General features: G+C 50.0%; 1 protein-coding gene across 1 annotated transcript in view; it reads right to left on the bottom strand.

Annotated features, from left to right (window-relative positions):
• Nucleotides 1-14421, bottom strand: part of MAPKAPK2 (MAPK activated protein kinase 2) — a 47323-nt gene extending 32902 nt beyond the window's left edge. The window contains exon 1 of the mRNA XM_047751970.1: nt 13778-14421. Within this exon, the coding sequence (XP_047607926.1) occupies nt 13778-14095 (318 nt within the window). The 5' untranslated portion in view covers nt 14096-14421. The remainder of the gene's footprint in view (nt 1-13777) is intronic.
• Between the last annotated feature and the right edge of the window lie 9706 nt (nt 14422-24127).

The following is a 24127-nucleotide window of genomic DNA, read 5'->3' as shown; positions in this document are numbered from 1 at the left end:
AAAGACAAGAACCTCAGCCGCAGCTGCAGCTCGGCTAGCTCTTTCTCATCACCCCCTTCCCCTGGCTCCATGGGATGGTCAACGTAATCCTGAGCACTTCCCGTTACCAGAAAAAACCCCTGGGGTTGAGACCTCTTCCCTCCTCAGCCAACAGAAGGCGGCGGGAGTCTCAGCAGAGTCCCTCCCGCTCCTCCCCTCCACTGGCCAAATTTCCATCTGCAGTGGCCCCTGGGCGTGGCACAGGTGTGAGCCCAGACCAGGCAAAGGTGGCCCCAGCTCTGACCTCTGTGGCCTTGAGGAACCTCTTGTCTTTGTATCCTTAGGGGCCCTGACACCACCACTTTCCCATCACCAGCTCCCGGCACCTCTGGACAGGTAAAATCAGAATCAGACCACCTGGCCGACCTCCATCAGAGAGGTACCACCTGTCAGAGCGGGAAGATGTATGAGGGCACTGTCCGAATTTGCCGGGGGAGGGGGGGGCATTCCTTTTATACACAGAGGTTCCCAAAGGCAGGGCTCCCATCTTATCATGGTAGCAATTTGCACAAAATAAGCATTCCATAAATATTTGATGAGAAAACAAAGAGCTGGATCAACTAAGTACTGAATTATAGTGGAGTCACAGAAGAACTATTAAGAGAGGCAGTATTGCAAACTACTTATAGAGCTAGACACACCCATCATTAATAGCCTCAGGGCTTTGTACTTGTTGTCCTAGTACCTGCCCCTACCCCTTCCAGGGATCACTCAAAGGTCACCTTTGCAAGGAAGCCTTCCCTGAGCCCCTATTTAAAATTTCGACACCAAGCACACGTTCCTAGCATTCCAGTGCTGCCTCCCCTCCTTTATTTTCTCATTTGAACCCATCACTCTCTGACAAGCTGTATCATTTATCTGATTACATTTAGTCTGTCTCCCCCTGTTAGAATGCAAGCTCTATGCAGACAGGACTTTTTTTTGGCGGGGGGATCTGCTTGGTATACTGATCTACCTCTCCAGAGCCTGAAACAACACTTAGCACTTAGTAGTAGGTGCTCAATAAATAACTGCTAATGAATGAATGATTCTGAGCATCTTTCCTCTTCTATAAAATGAGGACTAGAGTTCCTGTTGTGGCTCAGCAGAAACGAATCTGACTAGTATCCATGAGGACACAGGTTCACCCCTGGCCTCGCTCAGTGGGTTAAGGATCCAGCGTTGCCATGAGCTGGGGTGTAGGTCACAGACATGGCTCGGATCTGGTGTTGCTGTGGCTGTGGTATAGACCAGTGGCTGCAACTCCAATTCGACCCCTAGCCTGGGAACCTCCATGTGCCATGGGTGCAGCCCTAAAAAAAAGACAAAAGACAAAGAAGGGGAGGGGCTTTTACTGTGCAGTATTATTTTAAGGATTAACAAGAATGTAAGTGAAACACTTAACAATGCCTGATACATCATAGCTGCTCAATAAAGACTTTTGATTAATCGGGGAACCTTCACAGTGTTGCTAAACTTTCAACAGTGATCTGAAGAAGACAGAAGGCAGAAGATTGCTGTGTGTATCAAAGTCATGCTGCTGTTCTGATGTATCCTCAGGGAGGCTGCAAGAGTCATTCTTGGCATGCTAATTAATTTTCTAGAGTGGTGAGTTGCTTGCAGGGGGGCTAGAAGGCACCCTGAGGCAAATCCTGCTTAGAAAGGCAGGGGTCTAGTCTAAGCGGCTAGAAAGAATTGTTCTAAATCCCTCTCATCTCATATAGCAGAGGTATTACAGGGGTCTGAACCCAAGGGGTGACCCTGACTAGTTGCCCTGCTAGGCTAATCCTGCCATCTGGGCCTCCTGATGGCCAGTCAGCAGGGAAGACAGGAGGCAGGCACAGAGAAGAATTAATGTTTATAAACACTGGCTGAATGGTTGAATGAATAAAAATACTACAGCCAGGAGGAGGGTGAAGAACACCGGCCGGCAGAAAGTTGAGGACAGAGGGGCTGGCTCCCAAGCCGGGGATCCCTGGAACCTGGACTCACCACCTCTTTCCCAGCAGCAGGCTGTGTTCCCAGCAGTGGGGCTGCAGCAACAGTAATGAAGAAAGCACTTCAATTCAGGAGGTCAAGTCTGAGCCCTTCAATTTACGAATGAAGCAACTAAGTGAGGTCCAGACAGGTTCGAGGACTTGCGGAGGACCGCGTGGCCAGGTAGGTCTCTCAGATGCCAGTCCAGTCCTACTTCCCTTGCAAACCTGTGGCACGGAATTAAGTGGTCCCCCAAGGTGCAAACCTCTGACCTCAGTTCCAACCACACCGTGCCCAGTGCTGGTCCTCTTGCAACACACAGGAGCAAGGCCAGCAGAGAGATCACCTGGGACTGCATCTGTGTGTCTCTGCTGTGTCTGGGGCTGCCTAGAAGATGCCAAGAACTGTGGGAGAGCTGGCAAGCTCCACGTCTGCCCCTCCCTCCATCAAAGTTCTCCAAAGGGCAGAAGGGACATGTCCGCAGTGCAACAGGAAGAGGAGGGGGGACTCTGGGATGGGGAGGAGGAGGAGGAGAGGCATCAATGGGAAACTGTGGTCAGGGCCCTTACCAGAACAAGAACTCCGTTAGCAGAAAGACAAGGTGCCAGCTTGAGTCAGCACAACCGAGTGGTAAAGGGAAGAGTGCCCAGAAGGCTGTCCTGAGAATGGCTTCTTAGCAGCCAGGAGGATCAGGGAGGGCCACTTAGGGGAACACTCACCACAGCCCCTGACTTGAGCCCAGGCCAACACTGCCCCTGACCCACAGGCACCCCCCTCAACCCTGAGGATCACCACTAGTACCTGATACTTAGGTAGAAGCATCACTATTTTTCAGTTATCACACCTATATGAGGCAGCTAGGTATAATACACAATGCCAAAACACTTGGAATTTTTGTTTTTATTTATTTACTTTTTTTTGGCCACACCTGCAGCACGTGGATATTCCTGGGCCAGGGATCAAAACACACAGAGACAACCAGAGACGATGCTAGATCCTTAATCCACTGCACCACAGTGGGAACTCCAGAAATACTCTGAATTTTTTTTTTTTTTAATTTTTGGTTGCTGTTTTTATTTGTTTGTTTGTTTGTTTTTAGGGCTGCATCCATGGCATATGGAGGTTCACAGGTTAGGGGTCAAATCGGAGCTGCAACTGCTGGCCTACACCACAGCCACAGCAACGCGGGATCCGAACTGAGTCTGCAACCTACCCCACACAGCTCATGGCAATGCCAGATCCTTAACCCACTGAGCGAGACCAGGGATCGACCCTGTGTCCTCATGGATACTAGCTGGGTTCATTTCCACTGAGCCACAATAGGAACTCCCTGATTTTTTTTTTTAAATGACAGCATATGGTCACTAACAAAAACATGAGGCTATGAAAATAATTGAGATGTGGGTTTTCAAGGAACTTACAATATCTCCACTTTGCACATGGAGAAACACATTTTAAAATGTGAAACAAAAGGTAAGAGTATCTCAGCAAGTGCGATGGGCAGGGATGCAGGAGAGTCGCATCTGGCTTCATGAAGGAGCAGCATGTGTCCAGGGCGGGGTGGGTAGATAGGGTCAGAGGTGGGGATGGGGTGGGAGGGTGACAAAGATTACAGAGGACAAATGGGATACAGAACTTAACTGAAGGTGTGGGGGCTGGAAGGCAGAGTCCTATAGGAAGCAGCATATAGAAGTCACTTAAGCTGAAGCTTAGCGTACGTACATTCAGAAAAAAAAAGCAGATGGGATTCAGGATCTGAGAAGGGTTTGGGAATCTCCTGTACGCTGTGGGCAAAGGGAACTCACAGAAGGGTTTAAGCCTGGGATGCTCCATGATCAGAGCTGGGCTTTAGGCACACTAATCCCCACGCTCCCCAAGGAACCGAAGAGACAAGACCTTCATTCCGAGGCCAAGGTTCTCAAGGTCATCCAAGTGTCCCACTGCCCATCCCACCGCCTCCTCTATTCTCTAGTCCTTCCTTCTCTAATGCCACCTCATGCTCAATTTTATTTTCTCTTTAGAAATCTACAGCCAGGTAGCCAGCAGAAGTCCATGAAACTGGGGGGAGTCGAGTGGCAGCGAGGGGGCACTCACACCCCGTCTCCGTCCTCCTAAGAGCACAGGTGCCTGAAGTACTGCCAGGGGGAGGGGGACACTGAGGCAGTGAAGTCCCTGAGAATGCCACACAGGCTCCAGTGGAAGGGATGTGGTGCTCGTGAGCCTGGCAGCCAAAGGAAAGAACCCTTGTCATTTCTGTAAACGTGAGAGTTTACAAAGCAGGTTCCGCTACACACTCGTGTTGCTTCCCGGGCCGGCCAGCCCAGCAGAGCAAACCAGGCAGAGCAGACCCACTGCAAGCTCCAGGGCAGGCTGGTCTCTTCACCAGTCCACCTGCATTCCTAGGATGCTGCAAGTTCCATACACGTGGCCTCAAGGGCCCAGGGCTCCCCCTCTTCCTCCCGCCCCTCCCCCCACACTTTGAACTCTGCAGAAATCGGGGCCTGACAAGCAACCTGCAGATTCTTCTCTTAGAAAGGCTTCCCTCACCTATGGGCTCCTGTGATGCCTGGCCTTTAAAATGCTTCCGAGCCGCCCTCGAAGAATTACAGAAGCCAGGCAAGGAGGCCCAGGACAGGGACCGGAGAGGGACGCCATGGCTACTCCAAGGACAGGAGCTCCTTCTGTCAGAGTTAAAAATAAACTCTTAGCAATTTACACCCAACTCCTCCCCTCCAGAGGCCAATGGGCCTTGGCAGAGAAATCTCTCCCTGCAGAGGAAATGAGGCCCCAGGGGGAACAGGCAGGAGTGGGCAGCCGTGGAGACAGGGTCCCAGTACGTACCTCCAGCTAAAGGCAGAGGGGCCATACACGTTCTGATCACTCTCCCCCATGCACCCCTTCTCCCAAATCATCCCTAACCCCAGAAAATGGACACAGAACCCTCCTGTGCCATGGTTAGTACCAACACCTGTCCAGGGATTAGAAAAATCAACAAGAGAATGTCAAAGTCAAGCTAAAGGAAATACTCTATCTAACCCAGTCAGATAATGACCCAGTTATCTCTGGGTTAAGCAGGAATCCCAGCTTCCTGAGCCCCTCTCCTTGCCTTGTTCACCTGCTCTCCAGGATCCATGGGCCACCTCAGTGGACCTCAAGACACACTGCCCCCCACAGTCAGGAGATAGACAGGACCCATGCTCTCTGTGACATCCTGCAGGTGGCTGAGCTGGGAGGGCCAGAGGGGCCACAGCCTGACTCATGACAGAGGTCCTGAGAGCCAGGGCCCAGTTATTCTTGGAAGCCAACGAGATGAGGTCACGCTTTTGAACGTGGTCAACTGAAGCCCCGGAGGTGGTGGAGAGCACTTAGCAACAGGGCAGGAGTCCTGGGGCAGGCAGCACCCTCAGTCACAGGGCGGTGGGGGTGAGGGTTCTGCCCGGCCTCGTGCGGGCTCCAACGCATCCTCACACGCCTTCTGCGGGGAGGCCTGCTCGTGGATGGAGCATGGCAGAAGCCAGAGCTAGAGGCCAGCACACAAAGTCTCACTCTGCCAAACCCGCTTGCCCCCCTCCCCTAGCTCCACGGAGCCTCAGCACATGAATCTCCTGGGGAAGCAGCAACTCTGACTCCCTTGAGCATGCAGAAACAGAAATGCAAAACCCCGAACCACCCACCAAGCTCAGGCTAGAAGGGGTGAGGGGTGCCGGTGAGTTTGAGAAACAGCTCAGCCTGCAGCAGGAAGACCTGGGACAGATGTCAGGGCCTGGCTGCCAGGGGAGACTGCACCAGTGGCCGGTTTATTTTTAGCTGTTAGGACAGAGGGGCTGAGTGACAGTTCTGGGCCCTGGGCAGGAGGCCAGGTTACAAATGTCCTGGGTGGGCTGGGAGCCTTGTAACAATATGAATAATCAAAAAGGCAGCAAAGCCAACAACTCAATCACCTGGGGAGGGGCTGAGAGGGTGAGGCGCCCCTGGGGGCATGAAAGGGGAGCAACAGTCAGGGGAGGGTCTGGAGAGATTTCACCTCTGCTTCAGGTTCAGGTTCAAAAGAACCATCACAGAGATAAGCCAAACAGAGAAGCGGGCACCAAAGGTACAGCCCCCTCCATTCCTTTCATCTTGAAACAGACAAGGCTTCCAACAGCGACCCTGTAGCTTTAGTCACTACTCTTCACCTCCCAGGAAGAGTCCTGGATGGACACTGGCCATGGAGATGCCTGGAAACGTCCCTCAAGAGTAAGACTGGCCTTTCATATGACCCTTTTAGACAGCTCAGGTTCCTGGTGGAATAAACACACGGCTTGGCTAGTCTGAGAAGGGAACATCAGATAAAGGTTGACCTTGGAGCCCCGTCCCAGCCTCTACCACCTGTCAGATGGCACACAAAGGTGTTTATCGGGTCAGAGAGTAAAGACCCCCCCCCCAAGAACTCTATTCTGCTAGAGGTTGAGCACAACCCTATCCCTCTTTTCACTGCATCTCTTCTTCCTCCAACCAAATCTTCCTGCCCGGCACTCAGTCCAGGGCTCCAGGGCTGAAACCACTGCTTTCGCCCTGAATGGGCAAGAAGATGAGAAAAGAGAAGAGACATCACCAGACACCCGCCTCTCCTCGGATTCCTCATCCTCCTTGTACCCAGTCCCATAGATGAGAAGTCGTAGCCAAATGGACCTCCCAAGCTCCCCATCGGCTCTGGGAATCGGTCCCCAGCTTTCACCTCAGAACAGCCCCAGCCCACCCTATAACTGCACAGACCCAGCCACCCACCAAGGCAAAGCCTGACAAGTGGACGGTGGGCTGGGTCGGAGCCCCTCACTCCTCGGTCAGTCAGGTGCTGTGTGCAGGGCACCACCTGCACAGCCAACCCCAGTGGCCACGCCTGGCCCCACAACGTCAAATGGGAAGGAGTGTCAGATGCAGAAAACCAAGAGTTTCCATCTCTACCCTGAGCCACCCCGACACTAAGATTCTGATTTCAGGGAAGGAGCAGATTCACACCTCACTGAGTTCCACAGCCCGCCCTCCGTGCTGAGGCACTAGCTGGAACACTTCACCAAGTGTGCACACATGAGAAGGAGCAGCTGGTCAGTGCCGATTATTAATTAACCGGACAGAAGCTGCCCCAGAGCCCGGCAGTAAGCCTATCGAAAGGGCATCCGCACTGGCCCAGATACTGCTCATGGTCAGACATGGAGCAAGTCAGCAAGCCTCCTGCTTCCAGCACAGCCCTCCACTGACCCGAACTACCACGTCCCAGGATCCACAGGTAGCCTGACCCTCTGATGTGTGCACTAAGGCCTGGAAAGTTTAAGCGACCTAGTCAAGGTCATAAAACTAGTTAGCAGGGCACAAAGACTGGATCTTTGTTCTTTCTTTCCCATCTAGCACATAACCCATTGTCACAGGTTCACGCCTAAATCTTCATATCCATATATATCCCTACAAAATAGCAGTATTCTCCTAAAGACTAGAAAAGGTACAAGATCCACTTTTAGTTACATGCCTGGTATACATCAAGTTGCTCGGTGGTGTGGCCCCGTCTCTTTGCCAATGGCCCAGTTTCTAAGGGGACTGATGTGGAAAGATCCCAATGACCAGTTAGTGGAGATGAGGTTTGCACTGCCAGGTCCACAATGCCAGTACTTCTACCTCCAGCAACCAAGACACAAAAGAAACCCAGACCAAGGGGAGGTGCCAGCGAACCAAGTGCCAAGACAGTCTCTGATGCTGACACCAGATAAGACCTTGGATATACCGGTGAAGCTTTCTGGACTCACCAGCCCCTTCCTCGGTAAGGTGGAAGGGGTCAAGAAAGATGATCAAGGGAGTGTTGTGAACTCTAAGGAGCTGTGGGGTGTGGGTCCCTTTACCACTGAGCCTTAAACCATTACCAAGAGCAGCCACGGCCCTGTTAAACACAAAGAACAGCTCTGTCCTGCCCACCCACTTCCGGCCAGGACACTGAAACACCTGGAAAGGTGAAGCACAGGGAGGAAGGGGAAAAGGAGCCCCCACAGGACCCTTGGGAAGGCTTGAAGCAGAGGAGAGGGAGGCAGGAGAGGATGACTCCTGTGCCACAGACATCAAACCACCAGGGAGAAGCTGCACTGGGGCACAGGAGGGCCTCTTGGGAATCGTGAAAGGACTCAGATGCTGATGGCCTGTCCTTCCCCACCATGGCTGACATTCCTGCTGGCACAGACTCCGCACACCCCTGGGCTCTGCCAGGGAGGGGGACGCTCCCCCCCACCTTCAGGATGTGGCCAGGGATTAAGTTTGCCTCCAGCAGTCCTGACGCTTGGCTCCTCCAGGCCTCTCCCTGAATCTCCTGCACCTGCTACTTAAGTAAAATCATGAACTGGTGATGGTCCAGCTCCTCAGATTCCAAGCAGTCAAAACATCTTAATCACAAATACCAATACCTTCACCCTCTAAAAAGGAGCCCCTTCACTTCCCAGACACCCACCAAGGTCTGGTCCCAAGGCCTGGGGCTGTTTTTCTCCCCCCTTCTGACAGTCACTGATCCCACTTCTTAGCTGGAGATTAGGTTCAAGCTCTACCAAAGCCCAGAATTCACGAATGAGAAAGAACTGTGAGCCGACCCAGCTTTGATCCTGCCTCAGCGGATGCCAAGAGCCCCGCTGCAGTTGACAGGGGCCAGGGCAGGGCCCAAAAAGAGGAACAGGGTCTTTGAACCCAGAAACTAGACCCTCCCTCAAAAAACCACAAGCCTCAACCTCAGAGATTTGTAACCTTTCTTTCTAACATCGTGATAGTTTACTTTATGCTCCTCTAACACTTTAAAACCTGCTTTTGACACAAAGATGGGTTGGGCTCAATTCTGAGCCGCCAACCCTGCTTTCTCCCTACCTGATCCAAGTTCCCCTCAGCTCTCCCCAGAACAAGGCCACCATCACCTCCATGTGCCCATTCCTCAGAGGCCACGCAACGAGGAGGCCACTCAGCTCCTTCTGTCCTCACAGATTTCCCGCTTTCAAAGCTCCTCTATTCCCAAGCACACAGTTTAACCCCTAGACCAGCAAAGTCAGCAGAACTTTCCACAAGGACAAAAACGTCCTTCTCGGAGTTCCCAAAGTGGCTCAGCGGTTAGCGAACCCGACTAGCATCCATGAGGACGCAGGTTCAACCCCTGGCCTCGTTCAGTGGGTTAAGGATCCAGAGTTGCTGTGAGCTGTGGTGTAGGTTGCAGGTGCGGCTCAGATCCTGCATTGCTGCGGCTGTGGCGTGGGCTGGTAGCTACAGCTCCAACTGGACCCTTAGCCAGGGAACCTCCACATGCCGTGGGTGCGACCCTAAAAAAAGACAAAAAGACCAAAATATAAAAGTCCTTCTCCACTGTTCAATTCAGTAGCCATTAGCCACATGTAGCTACTTGACATGTGGCTAGCAACAGATTTTTTAACTTCACTTAACCTAATACATTTTAAGTAACTTTAATTTTTTTTTTTTTTTTGGTCTTTTGTCTTTTTAAGGCCACACCCGTGGCATGTGGAGGTTCCCAGGCTAGGGGTCTAATCGGAGCTACAGCTGCCTGGCTACACCACAGCCACAACAACACCAGATCCAAACCGAGTCTGAGACCTACACCACAGCTCACGGCAACACCAGATCCTTAACCCATTGAGCGAGGCCAGGGATCAAACCCGCAACCTCACGGTTCCTAGTCAGATTCATTTCTGCTGCACCACAAGGGGAACTCCCAAGTAACTTTAATTTAAATAGCTTTGCATGGGTATTGGCTACCATATTAGATGGGGCAGTTCTAATCTGTATTTGTTAATTTCACCTTCTCCCAATCAGCTCCTTGACCTCCAAAATTTTAAGATCACTTTACATTATCTGTATCTTCCACACAACTAAGCATATGGTAGGATGCTCAGCAAATTGTTAACTACCTGTAACCACAGTGGATACAGAATGAAACTTTCCTCACCTTGTGATTCTATCCAGCAAAGCCCGATTTGGGACACGGCCCCTCACCCAGCCACACTAAGTCTCTCCCTCCCTGACAGGTGCACAGCATAAGCTGTGCTGGAATGGATGCTCCCTGCCCCATGAGGATGTGGGAGGCCTGGCTCTCTCTCTAACAGTGTCCAGACCAGCCATCGGAAGTTCTGATCAGCTCCCCCTCAGAACACTAAGGAAGCCACATGGCAGTGACACAAAGTCACCTGGAGAGGGAGGACCGCTGGAGAAAGGAAAGGAGAAGGACTTTGTTTCCTCTAAACCACACAACGGAAAGACAAACAGAGATAAGTTATGACCACATTCTATATTTTGTAAAGCAATAACATGCTTCACCGAATCAGAGTCACACAGCAGAGAGGGACAACAGTGCTGGCTTTAATTAAATTTGTTCGGCTGATACCTAAGAGTCACCATGACACAATGAAGCAGGAAGCAGCTGAGGAACCCCACAGGGAATAGGACCAATTACTGCACAAGCGGATTGAGACTAGGCATCCCTACCAAAGAAACAGTGAATAGAATTCTCCCCTTGCACAGAAAATAATAAGATTCCCAGCAAACACCTCCTTAAAGGGGGAAGGGGTGGGTTTAAAAAAAAAAAAAAAAGAGCTTGTGAGCTTGTTACTACAGACTAAAAACTCATGGAGCTGCTGAGTTGGTTTATAAGCTGCGCCTCCAGCCTTGGGGATCCCTGCTGTCGAGGCACCAAGTTCCCCCAAAGCCCCCTGGCCAACAGTCACGGAGGGCCTGTCCGGAGAGCAGCTCCTCAGGCTGCAGGGGCTCTGGAGCAGCAGCTGGTCCCAGGTCCAAGCGTGCTGATGTCCCTGCCATTACCAAGTGGGAGAGGCCTACGACCTAGTGTCAGCCGTCTTGGGTTCTAATCCTGTCTCTGCCAAGTGCATGACTGTATACCTCAGGCACGTTTTTGCTCTGGGTCTAGGTTTTCTCATCTGCGACATGAGGGGGCTAGACGAGATGACATCTAAAGTACCCTCCGACTCTGAAGTACAAATATGACTCAGAACTTCACAAAAGTGGCCAGGAGAGACGGTGAGATGAGGTCACAGCCACCCACCAAAAGGCATTTAGATGGCAGATCTCTCAGGTGGAGGCAAAGAAGAAGCAGGCGAACTGCAACTATTTTCGAAAGTACCGATTGCATATATAGGACTAAGAGGTCATCAGACCACAGACAGTGACCGGGGCGTCTAGGCGGCCGCGACCTCCCCATCCACTCTCAGAGTTGTGAGGCGGCCAACGCAGGACTCCCCGAGGCCCTGCTGCTGCCCTATCGCTCTCTGCCCTAAATGCCCAGGAATGGCCTAACACCCTGTGTAGAGCAGAGGTCTCCTCCCTCTCTCTTCAGGCACCTTCCTGATGGGGCAATCCCTCCTGCCCCACATCTTCCTCCCTTGCCTAAGCATCAAAAGACTCCTGGTTTTGAAAATCATTTCACTACTCAGCGCCTACTGTTCAGTTCATCAAGATTCAAGATCTAGAAATCTCTTTGGCGTGTGTCTTTGGAACAGGATTCTCTCGAACCGGATTTCCCCCACAGCTGTAATTAAGTCTTAGCTGATATTTGGATATGGAAGCACTGTTGACACTGCTGTCAGTCTCTGAATGCCTCGCCCCTTCTTTCTTCCTCTGTTATTAAGTTTTTACACAAAGATGTGTGGGAAATCTACCATTTAACAGTTGAGTCAACTTGTAAGATCTGGGAGAAGGCTGCCTGTCAAAACACACTCTGACTTCAGTCTTCACCCACTTCTAACCTGAGAAGGACAAACGAGGAGTGTTATTTAAAATACTGCTGGATCTTTCCTGTCAAAACTCTTCAGAGGAGGAAAATAGCCAAATCTCTCTCCTATTAATTACAACAGAAATCTGGATTGCCACCCAAAAGCACTGTAGAGGGTGGTTTTGTGTGTCTACTAAATGGAATTAAGGAGCAGAAGTTGAGAGCTTTTGTTTTGAAGTCTTTATACAATATTTCATCTATCCAAGCAAATAAGCAGCCAGTGTCCCCAAACTGCTGATGGGTGAAGGCAGATGGTGTCTCAGAGGGGACAGAAAACTCTCCTGGAAAGAATGTCTGTCACTTCCTCAACAGTACAGGTTAAATGTGGTCAAACAGTATCCACTCTACTCCACTCCCCAAGGTCAAAGCCACGGTCAAACAACCACTCTCCCTCCCTGCCCCCAGTCATGAGTAGGGAAAGAGCAGTCTAAGGCACAAACTGGGTTCAGGATACTGACATATTCCTTCTCCGAAAGTCAACACTAAACAACCAAAGGGCCACAGTAACAGCTTATAGTAAAAACCAAAGAAATCTGACAGTATTGGGGCTCGCTGAAGCTTTCCCCCAAAAGGAGGATGGAAAACAGCAAGAAAAGAAGGTTAAAGGTCTTAAAATCTGTCAAGTGGACAGACTTGCCTTCTACAATCCCCAAGCACCAGGGTTATTACATCTAATTATATATTCCAACGGTTCCACCCCTAACACATATCTGAGTTTTGTATGAATAGCTGAAACACAGGTAGCCGTAGGGGTTGAGGGGGAAGAGAAAATATAACACAGGAAGTATTTTTCTCCCCCTCCAATCATTGAGACACCTCAGGGGAAACAGGCATTATGTGTCACCTTTAGAGATGTGGTTTGATCTGAAAGCCCTCTGAGGGGAAAACCTTTTTAGTGACCCTAAACACTGGCTCCCAATGGCACTGAGGACCCATCTGTCTCATCAGATCTCGGAGTCCATTCTGTTTAACTTCTCACGTAGATATTCTCACTTAACTCTCCATTCTCCCCACTACCCTTTAAAGAAAACAAACAAATAAAAGAGGGTGGCTTTCCCCAGCTCAAGGAAAATGCTCCCTCCTACGGTCCACCAATCGCCCATGTCCAGGACTCAAGTGGCCACCTCTGATTTGCGGAATCAGCACGCGGGCCAAGCCTTGGTGTACAGATCCGGTTTACAATGATCAATGGAGCTATGGAAACAGCAGACACTGCGCGTGAGCCTGCTGGCCTCCCATCTGGAGCCTCACAGGCACTGAAGGTAGGAGGGGGCCTGCTCTCGGATCAAAACAATCCCTCCCCCGCGCCGGGGTGAGGCGGGGGTGCGGTGTCCCCGCGGAATCTCCAGCCTTGCACCTCCTGGGCCGGCGCGCCCCAAGGCCGCTCACCCGCGCTCGCGAGGCCCAGGGAAGTGAAATCACACATTCCGGCTCCCAAATAAGGAGCGAGGCTAAATAAACCTCTGAGATCCGACTTCTCCAAGCCAACCGACCAACCAACTCAATGAGTAATGGGCCTTTTGTGCCCGCAGAAAGAAAGAAAGGAGGGAAAAGAGGATGGGGAACAACCACCCCCGAAAATCACTTCCTTGAGACTGGGGGGAAATGAGCTGAAGCGGTCCCGAAGCCAAACCGTTGCGACTCGGCTGGATCCCGCTCAAACCCAAAATGGCAGAGTCCTCACGAGTCCTCTCGAGTCCCCGCCACTAACACCCGGAGGTGACCGGAAACTCGATCTCGGGAGGCATGGACCGCCGGGACCTGACCTTCCTGCGGCCCCTCGCCCCCCCTGCCGCGAACTTGGAACCCCTCGCGCGCGCGGGATGGACAGCCCTGTCGCGGCCACTCCTCCGCAGCCCTGACGCCCGTCAGAGGCAAGCGTCGCGGCGATCCTGCTGAGCCACCGGGCGCTTCGGCCGCTCCGGGACGCCAGGGGTCGTCCCCGGGAGCCCCCCTCCGCCCGTCCACTCCTCCCCTGGCCCCTAAACCTACTTTTAGGGCGAATTTCTCCTGGGTCCTCTTGTTGAAGATCTGCAAAACTTTCCCGTTGATGCCCAGTCCCAGGACCTGGGTGGTGACCTTGTAGTCGTCGATGATGGCGTTCTTCTTGATCTGCAGGCTTGACTTGACGTGGAACTGGGGGAACTGCTGCGGGGGCTGCGGCGGCGGCTGGGCCGGCGGGTGAGGTTGGGCCGGGGCGGGGGGCTGCGGCGGCGGCGGCGGGTTGGGGAACAGCACCGGAGTTGGACAGCATGGGGCGGCCGCGGCGGCGGCGGCGGGCTGGGGAACAGCACCGGAGTTGGACAGCATGGTGCCCGGAGACGCGGGAGCAGCGGCAGGAGGGCTCGCGGCCGGCCCCTCCTCCGGCTCCGGACAGGGTCCCCGCCACTCCCCGCCGGGCTGCGAAGTTTGCTCGGGGCTGGAGCCGGCTTCCCCGCCCCGACCCGGCTCCAGGCTCGGCGGGTCGCGGGGCTCCGTGGGTCCCGCCGTGCGCCGCAGGCGCCCACCGGCCCAGTTCCCTCCCTCCCACCCTCCCCCCGGGGGCCAGGCGCTCGGAAGAACGCGGGATGGCAGGGGCCCGGCCGGGGGGGAAGCCGCCGCGCGACAAAGTACCCAGCCCGGGGGCCGGCGGCCGCGTCACAGCCTCGTCTGCGTCCGGGGCCGGTCCTTAAAGGGGTGGGTCGGAGGGGGCAGGGCTTGGGGAGGCGGGGCGGAGCCGGAGAGGTGTGGGTGTGGGGGAGGGGCTGGCCTTAAAGGGGAGGACCAGAGGCGTCCGGAGCGTGGAGGAAGGGAGCTGGGAACTGGGGCTCTGGGCAGGGAGTGGGGACCGAGAAATCCTAGTTCTTAATTAATCAGGGCCACGCAAAGGGAAGGGGGAGGCGTATGAAAGCAGCTGCATAATCAGATAGAAAATCGACTTTTCTCCAATTGTCTGGCTCTTCTAGACACCAGCAGCTGGGGGGTGGATTTTGAAGGCGAGAGATGACTAGTAAGAATCAGCCAGACGAGACCACGGGGTGAGCTGGAGTTACAGAGGCCATTCATCCTAGGAATACGGAATATTTCTTCACTTGGACACTTTCGTATGAATTTTACATTTCTTTTCTCATAAATTTGTTTTTCAGTAAAGATTTGCTGTTGTCTAAATATAAGCAATTTAGTAATTATACCTCTGAACTTTTTCTTTTTTCATGTAAATGAGTTTAAAAGCGGTACAGGGTAGGAAGAGGATGGACAGACATCCAGACTGCCTGAATTCAGGAAGCCTCTCCATTAACCAGCTGTGGGATCCTGAGCAAGCCAGCGCACCTCTCCCAGTGGGAAGAATAGGGTGTGGGGCGAAGTCCAGGAAACCATGTACCAACAAGGGAAAGTCTGAGGAATAGGTCCTGATTTCCAACGTGAAAAAAAGACCCCAAAGTGGGTATTTTTGAAGAAGCCGAGTTCTAGTCCAGGGTAATGCCATGTCTCTGTGGAAGAGAGCAAGGCTCTAGCTGGACCTAATTAGGAAAGGAGATTGGGGAGGCCCTACATATAAGCTGCCAGGGGGGTTCTGTGCATATTCTGATGGGTGGTTGGGGATGATCTTCAAATACGCCACTGCTGACCTCTTGCCCACTCGGACTAGTGGACCAGTTGAGAAATAAGACAAAGAAACCAGACAGGGGAAGACAAAACCTCAGCTTAATTACTGATAAGGCTGAATTAGAGAAGGTGATTTGACCTATGGCCATTTGTGGCCCCTGGCATGTTTCCCTAACCCTCTAGAGCCCCCTTGTCTGCAGAAACTCAGCTCAGGGAGAAGCAGAGGAGGGAACATCCTAAGGACAGGTGCCCTTGGAGACGGAGCCCAGACAGGCAAGGAGCTCCAGGGAAGGAACGAGGGGTATTCTGAAAGGTAGAAGTTACCCTCCCAGCACAACCCCTTCCTGGACTCACCCCAGGGCTTGCTGCATGGGCCAAGGAGAAAAACAGTTCGCTTAACAGGAATACTAGCTCTTTTTTTTTTTTTTTTTTAATTTTTTGGCCACACCCCTGGGCCTTGCAGGAGTTCCTGGGCCAGGGATAGAACCTGTGCCTCAGCAGCGACCCCAGCTGCTGCAATGACAACGCCAGATCCTTAACCTGCTGAGCCACCAGGGAACTCCAGTACTCCCGCTTTCTGAGCTGTTTATTTAGTGTACACCTTGACTTTGCAAAGTGCCATGCTCAGCCTTGCCCTAGTGGATGATGCCAATCTGTGGGAAAGGAAATAGATACCAGCAGGTAGCATGAAGCAAGTCTGAGAGGTGAAGGCAGAGGGATTCTCAGCTATCTGTAGGAGCTGGAGTTTCCTCTTGTGCTGGAGGTTGGACACGGTTAGACAGTTCCCCATTCTTCCCACTCCTCAAAGATAAAAAGGCGGCCTGCGGCCACAGAGATTGAAAAACACCTCACCCGTTCTACAGTACTGCTGTCACCTCCTAAAGGCACACACACGGCGGATGCCCAAGGACTGAGAGAGAAGGATGCAGGAATGAGGAGGTAGAAGCATCCGATGCACAGTCTCAGCTGGACTGGGGCTGCTCAGAGCTGGGAGTTGATCCTTTTTCCTCTGCAGGGGGCTTCCTACTGCTTGGCACTGAGCTTTCACCTGCTTCTCTCCATGAGCCTAGAAAGAGGATGAACTCTTTTTGCCCTTACAGAGCAAGGCAAAGTAGAAAGAGAATAGAATTTAGAGACAACTGACCTGAATTCAAGTCTCTCCTCTTTGTATCTGAAAAAAAGAGAGAAAAATAATCAAATCGAGTGTCAGGGCTGAGTGAGAATTAAATGAGACAGTGTTCATGAGAACGCCTCATAAACTATAGATGATCATGAAATAGTAAATGGTATCATTATTGAGGCGTTGCCGGCTTGTTCCTCTGCTCTGTGCCCACTGCCTGGGGATCTGTCCCTGATATCAAAGCCACCTTCCTATCTAGCTGGGGCTCTGGGGAGATGCTGCAGCCCAGTGACCCAGGAATAACTAGACAACTGAAACCCCAGCTGGGGCTTCCTCCTGGAATTACAAGGACCCATTAAGCCAAGGGGGCACACAAGGACTCACAGTACACAAGAAATTACATAACCTGCGCACACAGCACCCAGAAAACACACGTATGCAAACCCAACACATAAGCACAATGTGCTGGCATGTAAAAAATACAAAATAAATGTCTAATGGATGAATAACAGCTAGGGAGTAAAATGGACTAAAGGAAGAGCCTTAGATTGGCGAGAGATTCAGTCTTAAGTTCCATTCCAGGCCTAACTAGCTGTGTTACCTCACGAAAGTCCCATGCCCTCTCTGTTCCCTCTTGCTATCTGTCAAATAGTGACAATAACATCTCTCCTGCCTCCCTTGTAAATCTATTATAAGAATAAAATAAAATATTTTTTCTTAGGACACAGAAGTTCAAAGTCCTATTTGTATATTACCATGCTTTCAACCATCTGTAATCAACTACTTAAACAGTCTGTTTGTGTGTTTGTTTACTTTTCTGGGGGGCTGCACCCACAGCATGCATAAGCTCCTGGGTCAGGGATTGAACCCCAGCCACAGCAGTGACCTGTGTACAATAGTGACAACATCCAATCCTTAACCTGCTGAGCCACTCGGGCACTCCTTACATCGTTTTTATGGATGTGTAGAAGCACTTCATAAATTAAAAGTTTCTACAAATAGGAGTTCTGGTCATGGCACAGCGGAAACAAATCTAAGAACCATGAGGTTTCAGGTTTGATCCCTGGCCTCGCTCAGTGGGTTAAGGATCCGCAGTTGCCATGAGCTGTGGTGTAGATCGCAGACACGGCTCAGATCTGATGTTGCTGTGGCTGTGATACAGGCTAGCAGCTATAGCTCCAATTAGACCCTAGCCTGGGAACCTCCATAAGCCTCAGGTGCGGCCCTAAAAAGAAAAAAGAAAAGTTTCGGCAAATAGAAAGTACTATCTTCTCTGCTATAGACATGCAAAAACATATGCCATGCAACGCTGCACACACAAAGACAATTTAAAGACCTAGGTGTATAGAATTGGATTAATATCCAATACAATTATAATCCTCGATTCTTGAGGTACCCTCACCATTGAACCATTGGTCCATGTATCTCTGCTTTTATTTAATTTCTTATTAGTTTTTTTTAATAATCAGTAGACACATGTAAATCCACTACCCAACATAAAACTAGGACTTTGAGGGAGTTCCCGTTGTGGCTCAGTGGGTTAAGAACCCAACTTGTATCCATGAGGATATGCGTTCAATCCCTGTCCTTGCTCAGTAGGTTAAGGATCAAGCATTGCCACAAGAAGCTGTGGCATAGGTTGCAGATGTGGCTCAGATCTGGCATTGCCGTGGCTGTAGCTGTGGTGTACACCAGCAGCTGCAGCTCCAGTTCGACCCCTAGCCTAGGAACTTCCATACGCCACAAGTGCAACCCGAAAAAATAGAAAAAAGCTAGGACTTTGACAACAGCATACATCTAACATAAGTGGTTCTCCATTCACCCCCAACCCACCTTTGTTTTCTCTGGCCAAGATAACCATTCTCTTGAATCCTATGTTCATCATTTCTTTGCTTTCCTTTCACGTACTTTTATTTTATAAGGACACATTAAACATATAGTTATCTGACCATGATAAAAGGTAATCTCATAGTGTCATAAAAAGGAGGTGGATATGGGTGAACTTATCAGCAAGATGAGGCTAAAATAAGGCAACATCTTGTCATAGTTTCAAAGTATTCCCTGCCTTATGATGATGACAGTGATGGGGGTGATGATGACAATTATGGAGTGTTTACTCTATGCCCAACATTGTGCTCAGCCCTCCATTGTCTTTTTTTTTTTTTTTTTGGCTTTTTTGCCATTTCTAGGGCTGCTCCCGCAGCATATGGAGGTTCCCAGGCTAGGGTTCTAATCGGGAGCCGTAGCCACCAGCCTAAACCAAAGCCACAGCAACTCAGGATCCTAGCTGCATCTGTGACCTACACCACAGCTCACAGCAATGCCAGATCCTCAACCCACTGAGCAAGGCCAGGGATCGAACCCACAACCTCATGGTTCCTAGTCAGATTCGTTAACCACTGCGCCACGACGGGAACTCCCATTGTCCCGTTAAAATCTCATGAGGATCTGTAGTAGAGATTGCTAGTTGTTTTGCTCAAGATCCATTTCCTCCTTCTTCATCGTAAAAATCTTCAATATTCAGTTAATAACATGACCGCTTGGAATAAAACCCATTTCTTAGCCTTCCATTACAACTGGTTGTGTTCCTGACTTATAAATGGAAGCTGTTAAGGGAAGAGGTAGGTCCTCCTCCTTCTCCTCCTCTTTTCACCTTCCTCCTGGAATAAAAATTTAATGGCTGGAGCTTGAGCAGCTATCTTGGATCATGAAGTGGAGGCCACAAGTTGAGGATGACAGAGCAAAGGGTTAGAAGGAGAGCCTATGTCCTTCTATCCATGGAGCATGGATAGACGCTGGAGCATGGATCCATCATACTGCCTGGAACAACATATCCAAGACTTCTCTGTGAAATAGAAATAAATGTCTTTATTTCAATAACTGACTTCTTATGCCGTCCGTCACTCACAGACAAATCCCATTCCAACTATTACACAACCCTATAAGCATGTACTGTTATCCTCATTTATCTATTTTTAAAATGAGAAAACTGAGTCCTAGAGAAATTAAATAACTTTCCGAGGGTTATGCAGCTAGCAAAGCATAGAACCCAGGTCTTTCTGACCCAAAGTCCATTTTCACAGCCCCCACTCTAAATCCTGAGCAGACATAGACCTACATCACATCCTCCTCCTTCTTCTTCTTCTTCTTCTTCTTCTTCTTCTCTTCTTCTTCTTCTTCTTCTTCTTCTTCTTCTTCTTCTTCTTCTTCTTCTTCTTCTTCTTCTCTTCTTTCTTTCTTCTCTTCTTCGTCTTCTTCTTCTTCTCTCTCCTTCTCTTCTCCTTCTTCTCCTCTCCTTCTTCTTCTCCTTCTTCTTCCTTCTTCTTCTTCTTCTTCTTCTTCTTCTTCTCCTCCGTCTTCTTCTCCTTCTTCTTCTTTTTCTTTTTTGGCTGCCTTGTGGCATATGGACTTCCCCGGGCCAGGGATCAAATCTGAGCTAGAGCTGCGACCTACACCACAGCTGCTGCATCATGGGAGCCTTAATCCATTGCACCCAGCTGGGGTCCACCAATCTTGACCAAATCTGTTACAGAGTATAGGTCTGTGCTAATCTGCATGGCTGGGTGGTATCAGAGGTTAATCCTGAATCCATGACAATCTCTCTTCTCCGGGGTTCCCCTACTCTGCCTTCCCATCATCAGAGTGTAAACATTTCCTATTTTATGTGATATAGCTTTATGAATGGATGACAGAGTGAGTTTCTTACAAATTTTCAGATAACACGTTCTTGATAAGATAGGATCATCACTAGACTTTTGGATACACACATGCACACAGATAAAGTGGCCTTTGCATCTATTGCTTGTACAGAAAGGCACCAAAAATAGTGCAGAAGAGTGTATGATTCACAGGAAAAGGTTTGTTTGCTGAAAACCCACTCTTGGAAAGGAAAATGCCTCGAGGCCAGGAAGAGATAAGCAGTCTTCATGTCATAGGCTAGTATTTCTTTGAGCAATTGAGAAATTCTCCAAAGCAAAAATGACAGATATATATGAATCATTAGTCACAAAAATTTCTGAAATCTCTGAAACTACTAGGGGCTGAGCCGCAGAAAGAAATTTTACCCAAAGCCAAGGATGTGGGCAATGCCCTGTGGGAGGACATCTCAGAGGGGAAGAAATGCTGTGTTGCCCCCACGCCAGTGCCCTTGTGAGCACACCCGTCCTTTGACTGTTTAATGCTGTGGCGGGGAGCAGCTGGAGCAAGGGGAAGAATGGGGATGGGAAGAGAAAGAAGGAAGTACCCAAGGGGGAACAGAAACAGCCTCTGCACATCCACAGACATAACCTGGTCCAAAGGGACTACAAATGGGACTAATTAAGACTACGGGATGCCTAATTATAAATGCCGTGCCACTATGAGAACTGGAGACAAAAGAGGTAAACTCTTCCACCATATTCAAGACAGACCAAGCCTGTTGTCCCCTATGAAAACTCTGCCTCTCCAGTCTGGACTCTATCTGGAATGTCAATTGCACTTCAGAAGAGCTTTCAGCCTGGATACTGAAATGGAGAGGGGAGAAAGGTAAAGGGGACTTGCCATCCAGGACCACAACCAGAGTATATCAACCCAAAGATCATTGGTCTTTGTTTGGTGATGCGCTAACCCTTGGAATTTTTTTCCATCCCTCACTTAAGATGAGTAAATGAGGAGTTCCCATCGTGGCGCAGTGGAAATGAATCTGACTAGGAACCATGAGGTTGCAGGTTCGATCCCTGGCTTCGCTCAGTGGGTTAAGGATCTGGTGTCACCAGTAGCTGTGGTGTAGGATCCTGCGTCTCGGTGTCTGTGGTGCAGGCCAGTGGCTGCAGCTCCAATTTGACCCCTAGCCTGGGAACTTCCATATGCCGCAGGTGCGGCCCCAAAAAGACAAAAAGTAAATGGGAGTGGGAAGGTAGGAAAGGTAGGAAGAGATGTGAGTGTGTATGTGGACTGGGTAGTGATTTCCTAAGGGTATAAGAATAAACAGTTCCCCACGAGACCATAATTTTGAGGCTGCGGAGGATGGAGGAATCAAATCCTGAGTTCAAATCCCATCTCCCCCACTTCCTATTATACTAATTGCACCCCTGCATTCTTTTTATTTTATTTTATTTTATTTTATTTTGTCTTTTTGCCTTTTCCAGGGCCACTCCCACAGCATATGGAGGTTCCCAGGCTAGGGGTCTAACCGGAGCTGTAGCTGCCAGCCTATGCCAGAGCCACAGCAATGCAGGATCTGAGCCACATCTGCAACCTACACCACAGCTCACAGCAACGCCAGATCCTTAACCCACTGAGCAAGGCCAGGGATCGAACCTGCAACCGCCTGGTTCCTAGTCAGATTCGTTAACCATTGAGCCAGGACAGGAACTCCCCTGCATTCTTTTTGTATAAGGAAGCGGGGGTAGTATTCCCTAGATTAAATAGCCACCCAACATTTTGAGCTGTTACTGACACGTAGTAATTGCCCTCTATAATGTGAGCTGTTACTATGCTATAAGTACTTTCCTACCAATCATCTCCTTCAATCTTCACAACAAGGCTGTGCTTAGTATTATTTCTGCATTTTTGACCTTCGAAAACACTGTGGCTCAGAAATGTTAAATAACCAGCCAAAGTCATCAGACCAGAGCAGAAGAGCTGGAATTCAGATTCATGCTGTTTCCACACATGTCGGTGTCCATGTCCTAAATGCTCCTGTAAGTGGTCCAGCTACCTGACACCTGCCAGGCCAATCTGGGGGGGCCCTCCCAGCCTGTGTGCATGGTTCACAAGAAGGAAACACAGTCTGCAACCTGAAACTTACTCTTCATCTAAGACAGAGAGTTAAAAGACAATGAATAAAGTCATTTAAGCATTAATGAATCTGGGGATAAGCAATGAGATCCTGCTGGATAGCACAGAGAACGATAGCAAATCACTGGTGATGGAACATGACGGAGGATAATGTGAGAAAAGGAATGTATTATATGTATAACTAGGTCACTTTGCTGTACAGTAGAAATTGACAGAACATTGTAAATTCACTACAATAATTTTTTTTTTTTTTTTTTTTAAAGCATGGAGTTCCCATCGTGGCTCAGTGGTTAACAAATCCGACTAGGAACCATGAGGTTGCGGGTTCGATCCCTGGCCTTGCTCAGCGGGTTAAGGATCCGGCATTGCCATGAGCTGTGGTGTAGGTTGCAGATGTGGCTCAGATCCCATGTTGCTGTGGCTCTGGCATAGGCTGGCAGCTACAGCTCCTATTAGACCCCTAGCCTGGGACCCTCCATATGCCACAGCTGCGGCCCTAGAAAAGACGAAATAAATAAATTAGAATTAAAATTTAAAAAGCATTAAAAGGAGTTTCTGTTGTGACACAGTGGAAAACGAACCTGACTAGTAACCATGACGTTGCAGGTTCGATTCCTGGACTTGCTCAGTGGGTTAAGGATCCGGCGTTGCTGTGAACTGTGGTGTAGGTCACAGATGCAACTTGGATCTGGCGTTGCTGTGGCTGTGGTGTAGGCCAACAGCTGTAGCTCCAAATCAACCCCTAGCCTGGGAACCTCCATATGCCGCAGTTGTGGCCCTAAAAAGCAAATTAAAAAAAAAAAGAAAGAAAGAAAAGCATTAATGAATTTGGGATCCTAGCATATACAGAATGCATATGTTTATACTAGGATGTATGAACTTTTGAGGAAGGACCTAAATAAGGACATAAATATATGAGGTACATGTGGCAGAGCCCACATTTGGTTTCGGTTTTGCTCATGAAATGACAGAGGTAGGAGCTATTTTTTCCCCCACATTTCTCTCTAGGTTATGAAAACAATGCGATGGTAGAGATGAAAAGGACCTATGGAAATCATCTGATCTATCAACTTCCTCAAAAGACCACACCTCCATCTAGACAAGTAGGTGTGTGACCTTAAAAACTTTAGGCTCTCAGAACTTCTGGTGCCTCACTGTACCACAAAAGGAAGTTCCTCCGTTTGTATGACCCATATAGTACAGGCCACAAGTCCCTCTCATTCCTGGAAGCTCACTCATTCATGCTGGTAAGGGGGCTACCCATGGTGCTGGAAGGTCTAGAGTCCCCTCCACTGGAGCAGTAGATGCAGGGGAAAGTGGATATGCTGCAAGAGAGAAGCTGGCACGTGGGCCAGCCGGGTCAGGCTGCACCTGCCCCCTGCCATCAACTTTGCACCCCTTTCACATCCATAAACATTGACTGAAACCCAGTTAGGGCCAAGTTTCTGAGGACCCTGATGGGCCTTGGGTACTTTGCGAAATGACATAGATATAGATATACATGGCAATGGTTAGGTACACACATAACATGAAATTTATCATTTGAACTATTTTTATTTATTTATTTATTTATTTATTTATTGTCTTTTTGCCTTTTCTAGGGCCGCTCCGCAGCATAGGGAGCTTTCCAGGCTAGGGGTCAAATCGGAGCTGTAGCCGCCAGCCTGAGCGGGAGAGCCACAGCCACGTGGGATCCAAGCCAAGTCTGCAACCTACAACCACAGTTCACAGCAATGCCAGATCCTTAACCCACTGAGTGAGGCCAGGGATCGAACCCGCAACCTCATGATTCCTAGTCGGACTCATTTCTGCTGCACCACGACGGGAACTCCCCTACTTTTTATTTTCAAAAATTTCAT

Source organism: Phacochoerus africanus, chromosome 11 (genome assembly GCF_016906955.1).
Source record: "Phacochoerus africanus isolate WHEZ1 chromosome 11, ROS_Pafr_v1, whole genome shotgun sequence".
NCBI classification, from domain to species: domain Eukaryota; kingdom Metazoa; phylum Chordata; class Mammalia; order Artiodactyla; family Suidae; genus Phacochoerus; species Phacochoerus africanus.
The sequence above is the reverse complement of the archived record's forward strand: the minus strand, read 5'-3'. Positions and strand labels throughout refer to the sequence as shown.